Here is a 6,167-nt window from a genome sequence, read left to right as displayed (position 1 = left end):
CCTATGTTGGCTGTAGCTAATTTTGGTTGTAGTAAGGCTGCTAGGCCTCACCACTGCTACCATGGGTTGCTAGCCCATGCCAGCACCTTTGGGGTCTTTCCCTTGTTGTCAGCTGCCCTATTCACAGCAGTCGTGTAGTGCAGCGTGTACGCTATGTGCTTCTCTCAGTACGCTCCAGTGTAGTGCAGCGTGTACGCTACGTGCTTCTCTCAGTACGCTTCAGTGTAGTNCTTTGGGTTCTTTCCCTTGTTGTCAGCTGCCCTATTCACAGCAGTCGTGTAGTGCAGCGTGTACGCTATGTGCTTCTCTCAGTACGCTCCAGTGTAGTGCAGCGTGTACGCTACGTGCTTCTCTCAGTACGCTTCAGTGTAGTGCAGCGTGTACGCTTCGTGCTTCTCTCAGTACGCTTCAGTGTAGTGCAGCATGTACGCTACGTGCTTCTCTCAGTACGCTTCAGTGTAGTGCAGCGTGTACGCTACGTGCTTCTCTCAGTACGCTTCAGTGTAGTGCAGCGTGTACACTACATACTGCTTGTGTGGTGCACTAATTTCAGCAGGGTAGTGTAGTCTCAAATCCATAGCTATGAGCAAGTTAGCTAGCTAGCGAGTGCTAACATTACCTAGCACTCGTAACTAACATTGGCTAGCAAGCTAATGCCAGCAAGCCAGCAGGCTAACATTAGCTAGCAAGTACTGGCATCACTGTTGGCAGTACCAAATCATCACAGACCCAACAAACGTTACTGATGGTTCGATACGTAGACGCTGTGTCATATGTTTGATCTGTTACAAGATTGCGGCTGTTAAGGGTGAAAAGTGTCCGAAGCAGCAGTACACAGCAGGAGTTACAGGAAACAGCAGAGTGGCCATTTTAAAAGAAAGTGTTAAGGCTCAGTTATACCTTCGCCCGGCTCTGTTCGCGGATTGAAAAAATACTATAGGAAGTAGTAGAAGCAAGTGGAAAACAATGTAAACAGCAATGATGGCAGCACGAAAAGTATGGATTGCAGAGGAGGAGGAATTGTTATGTTTATGGCTTTGACCAGACAAAACGTTGCAAAAGAAGATGGTCTGTCCGCCCGTTACATGTAGTAAGATATCTGACTGGGGAACACAGCCAGCTTGTGAAGCCAATGTGGGCTGTAGATGAAGAGATGCACTTCAGCTAGTCTTCCCTCAAATTCATCCATTTTGAACTGAGCAACATTAGTGCGGCTTGCGAAAAGTTTCAAAATCCTGGAGGTGCCCGACCTCGTGAAGCGCCAGCGTGCGCAGCTGTCGTTGCCAGGTGTGCGGTTACGTAATTTGTAGCGTGTGAACCCCGCGCACTCACAACTGCGTCGAGCATGAACTAGGCTTTACACACACACACACACACACACACAGTAATTGTGTCAGTCGTCCTCTAAGTGAGGCCATCTGTTGCAGCCGGCAACGCTGGAGGGCACTGAGTAATTACCTCTGTGTGTGTGTGTGTGTGTGTGTGTGGTGGGATGGGATGTGGACTGTGATAATCACCATGGTGACAAATGATGGGAGCGATGAGGTCATCAGTGAGGGACAGTTCCCCTCTGAGGAGGAAACTGGAGATGAACACAGTCAGACCTCCTCCGCTCATTTCTTCTTCTTCTTCTTCTTCTTGTCCTCTTCTTCTTCAGTGGTGTACCTGTGCTGCTCCTGGGACATCCTCAGGACTCTGATGGTTCAGTTCTGGAAGGAGGGGGTGGAGCTGGAGGACTATGTCTTCTTCTTCATTGATCTTTTTGCTGAGGGTCTGGGGGGGCCGGGCCCCGTCAGGCCTTGGTTCAGAGGAGACCAGGACGACTTCGCCGCCCGCCACGCCTTTAGGGTGAGTGACAGTGTAGTACACTGTGTACACTACGTACAGCCTGATACCAAACCAATAAGCTGAAGTTTGTTGGTCTGGTGACATCACAGGGTCACATGTCAATGTGACTGTAGTGCCCAGTCATGTTTGAAAACTGGGTCTGTGGGCAGGAGTCTCACTGAGGTGTCTGTGTGTCTGTCTGTCAGAGTGTGAAGGTGCTGACCTACCTGGAGCCTCAGAATCCAGAGTATCTTCAGTTCGTCGAAACTTTGAAGGACGACGCCAAGAAGATCTTCAACTTCACCATCCAGGACTCTCTGGTACCAAACACAGACTGCATCAGTCCGTTCTGTCAGGGGGTCAGGGAGTTGGTCATGGGTAGACTCAGTCTGAACACCCGGTCGAGCATGGGTTCACCACAACGTTACACTGTTTACGTTAATTTGGGTGATTGAATTACACGTAAAGTCAATGTAAAAACACGAGTAGACGTGAACTGCTGCCGGGCTGCGCGATGCACACGACACGAATGATGCGAAATACACAAATTAAGCGCAGCAAGTAAAGCAAGAAGTGCAAATTCACTACATACACTAATTTGCGAGAGTTGAAAAATTGGAACTTCAGCGTCCAATTCACACCGCGATAGCCAATCAGCATTGAGATCCTCCAGGGGCTTATGACGCTGAGTACGTACCGGCGGAAGCTCATTCATTGATTCAGCGACGAGTCAACACAAAATAATCTAGCGTTTAACATGAGACGTCTCTGATTTTGTTTCGGTGATTTTGGCGGTTCATCCAACCGACATCACAACCACACTGGTAACAGTGATGAATATAATGTGTTCAGGTGTCTACTGTCACACCATCGTACAGGTGGAGACGCTGGATGTGGAGGTCCTGAGCTGGTTGGATGAACCACCAAACTCACAGAAACAACATGTCTAAACGCTACAATATTTTGTGTTGACTCGTGAAATCGCTGAATCAATGAATGAACTTCCAACGGTACGTACTGTGTGTCATACATCCCCAGAGGATCTCAATGCTGATTGGCTATCACGGCGAGTATCGGTCGCTGATGTTCAGATTTTTCAACCCTCGGAAAGCCGAGACACTTTTTACGTTACGTCTTTAACGTCTGAAACAAGACGTTTAAAGTGTTTGTTTGTTTTTTAACTAAAATTAAGCTTGTTAATCTGATGTCCCTCTGTCTGTCCCTCTGTCTGTCCCTCCCTCTGTCTGTCCCTCTGTCTGTCTGTCCCTATGTCTGTCCCTCTGTCTGTCCCTCTGTCTGTCCATCTGTCTGTCTGTCCCTATGTCTGTCCCTCTGTCTGTCCCTCTGTCTGTCTGTCTCTCTGTCTGTCCATCTGTCTGTCCCTCTGTCTGTCTGTCCATCTGTCTGTCCCTCTGTCTGTCTATCCCTCTGTCTGTCCCTCTGTCTGTCTGTCCCTCTGTCTGTCCCTCTGTCTGTCTGTCTGTCCCTCTGTCTGTCTGTCTGTCTCTCAGTATAACCTGATTGCTGCAGGTTTCTATGACGGCGTCATGATGTACTCTCAGGCTCTGAATGAGACGCTGAGCGAGCAGAGAGGAGGACGAGAAGGAGGAGTGTGGCGTCCCAGAGGAGACGTGGTGACCCGCAGGATGTGGAACAGAACTTTCTCAGGTGAGGACAGATGTTTGTGTCCTCGTCCCTCTCGTCTCTCACGCCTCCGCTCTGCGAGTTACATGTCTTGCTGTTACCATGGTGACCCTCTGCGGTGAGAGCAGGACACTTTGGGGACTCAGCAGCCAATCAGAGAGCTCTGTGTGGTTTCCCCCGTCCTGATGGTGGTTTGACTCTCAGACGTCCTCATGTTCCCGGCTGGTCCACATTTACTCTGCAGTGCTACGCTAACACGCTAACTTCATTCTCTCTCACACACACACACGCATACAGAACAAAACACACACACACACACACACACACACACACACACACACACACACACAGAGCAGCCGTGAGAATGTGTGTGTGTGTGGGAAAACAGACTCTGGTTCCCATGGTGACCTCACAGAGCTCAGAGGCTCCTGATTGGTGGACATGAAAATTGAGACCATGTCCCGCATGATTGGTTGCCACCCGCACTAGCATTGTTGGAGTGCTGTAGTACTACGGTACCTCAGGTACCACTACTGTGGGATAAGTTCAAAGTCCAATCACAAGAGGGTGAGTGTCCATGCGCCGTCCAACAACGGCGTGCACTGGCCACCTGGCACTCAGTATGCTGCTGCAGTGGTTTGTTTTCCACAGAGCTCTACGGTGCGAGCATTTTACTCGCATTTGCGACTAAAAGTAGTTTTGTGCGAGCAAAAGAAATCATTCAGGAGCACGCTGTGCGAGTACAGATTTCAACCAGCAGCAGAAACTAAAGGCAAATCCTGCCGGTTTTGGGTTGAACGGGGGTCACAGACACAGACAGGAATACGGCGCAAGATAACGGCTTACTGGCGACAGAGAAGTCCGGCTCCAGGTCCAATAATTTCCTCTTTGTTGGTGTCATGACTGCCCAGAAGTACCTGGACAGCCGAGCCGTGGCGGCACACAGGTATGTGACGTGTCAGAGGAGAAACGAGCCGTTCACATTTCTCTCTTTGTGGCAGGTAACGGTCCACAAACCTCACCGCACTTTAGGGACTGTTCTTTACTTATGAAGGGACTGTTCTTTACTTGTCAGGGGAGGAGGGTGGCTGGTTGATTTTTATTTCATTTATTTATTTTATTTTGATCCCCCCTATGTTAATCACTTATTGATGTTGTTTTTGAAGTATGAATAAGTCAATAAGTAATTTATTCCATTGAAATATCATTGATGTATTATAGCTGCTGTGCAGCAATGGTCGGGGCAGGGCAATTTTACGCAAAATTAGGCAATTCTGAGCAACACACACACTAAAAGAAAGCATATCACAAAATAGAAGTTACATCACATAATTATGGCATGCCTGTCAAATTGTGGATGAGTGGCTGAAGTGATCAGACTCATAATATACAAAGGAAAGAAAAAACTCAAGAACAAGTAAGAATAACATTAACTGCTAGCAATTATGAACAAACTGGCCTGATCCAGCTTAAAGCTAAACATTATCCATGGTGACAAAGATGAAAACATTTTTTATAATGTAAAAGTAGATATTGGATAGACTCTGCATATTGACTGATAGCTAAGCCAAATAAACAGGGAAAAGAGACGAGGGATAACAGGGAAAAGTGTTGATAAAGAGTATTTGTCTCTCCGCAAAACTGCCTGGATCATAATTATTTTAACCTTGATAGTCTGTAATCCACATAGCATGATGCCTGAACATAGGACTTTCACATTAGAACGTCCGTTCTGCCTTAGCTGAGGGTTGAACTCACAACTTCTGAGACTGAGGTCCGTCTTCTATCTCACTGAGCTAATTGGCAAGTGACAGTTCATGTGTAGCTTCACAGATTGACTAAGCCCAGCATCAGGGTGCCAGACAGTAGCCATCCATGCCATGGAAAAGCACATTTCAGAGTGAAAGTTCCAAATCTGTAGCACATATGGTTGATTTGTTATGAATTTTCAAAGTTTTGAAATTTAGAGGCTTGCTGTAGCGCCACCATCAGGACTATTGTCTTGTGTTTCCAGTTGAGGACATCTGGCATGGGACTGGACCTTCATGAAAAGTTTCTCATATGGAAATGTTGCATGAGCTGAGGCTTGAACTCACAATCTTCAACACCAAGAACCATCCTCTTTCTCACTGAGCTAACTGGCAAACAGAAATGTCACATGTAGCTTCACAAATTGACTAAGCCAGTCACCTGTGTGCAAGACAGCAGCTGTTAGTGTGTAAAGGCAGATTTCAAACGGCTGTCAAAAGTTCACTTATTAAGACAAAAATCTGAAAAATACACAGATTGCATCTAGACAGCATGGAGATGTTGGTAATTTGTTTGTAACAATGATTGATTTGCTCCATAAGTGAAAAACTGATGTTTAAATTTGCCATTTTTACATTGACTCCAATTGTTCACATTAGAGCAAAATTCAAAATGTTTTTGAGATAAAATTCTGAATTTTGCCAAACATCATCTACCATGACTCTAGAATTTTGTCATTTTTTTCATGAACATTGAAGATTTATTTAGCAAGAATTTGCATGTATATCTTTACAGTACCGTTTACAGTCAAACATTTTGATGCACTGTAGGCTCAGTTTTTGATAAATCAAAAATCTGAGAAACATAGTTTGTGTAGGACAGTCTGAAGATGCTCTGTAGCAAGTTTGGTGTCAATTGAGCAAAAATTGTGGGAGGAGACAGGTTTA

At 46.3% G+C, this 6,167-nt stretch overlaps 1 protein-coding gene across 1 annotated transcript in view; it reads left to right on the top strand.

Annotated features, from left to right (window-relative positions):
• Positions 1-6,167, top strand: part of npr1a (natriuretic peptide receptor 1a) — a 41,992-nt gene that overhangs the window by 12,860 nt on the left and 22,965 nt on the right. Inside the window, exons 3-5 of the mRNA XM_050035615.1 lie at positions 1,658-1,848; positions 2,034-2,147; positions 3,339-3,495. Coding sequence (XP_049891572.1) covers positions 1,658-1,848; positions 2,034-2,147; positions 3,339-3,495 — 462 coding nt within the window. The remainder of the gene's footprint in view (positions 1-1,657; positions 1,849-2,033; positions 2,148-3,338; positions 3,496-6,167) is intronic.

Source organism: Epinephelus moara, chromosome 22 (genome assembly GCF_006386435.1).
Source record: "Epinephelus moara isolate mb chromosome 22, YSFRI_EMoa_1.0, whole genome shotgun sequence".
NCBI classification, from domain to species: domain Eukaryota; kingdom Metazoa; phylum Chordata; class Actinopteri; order Perciformes; family Serranidae; genus Epinephelus; species Epinephelus moara.
The sequence above is the reverse complement of the archived record's forward strand: the minus strand, read 5'-3'. Positions and strand labels throughout refer to the sequence as shown.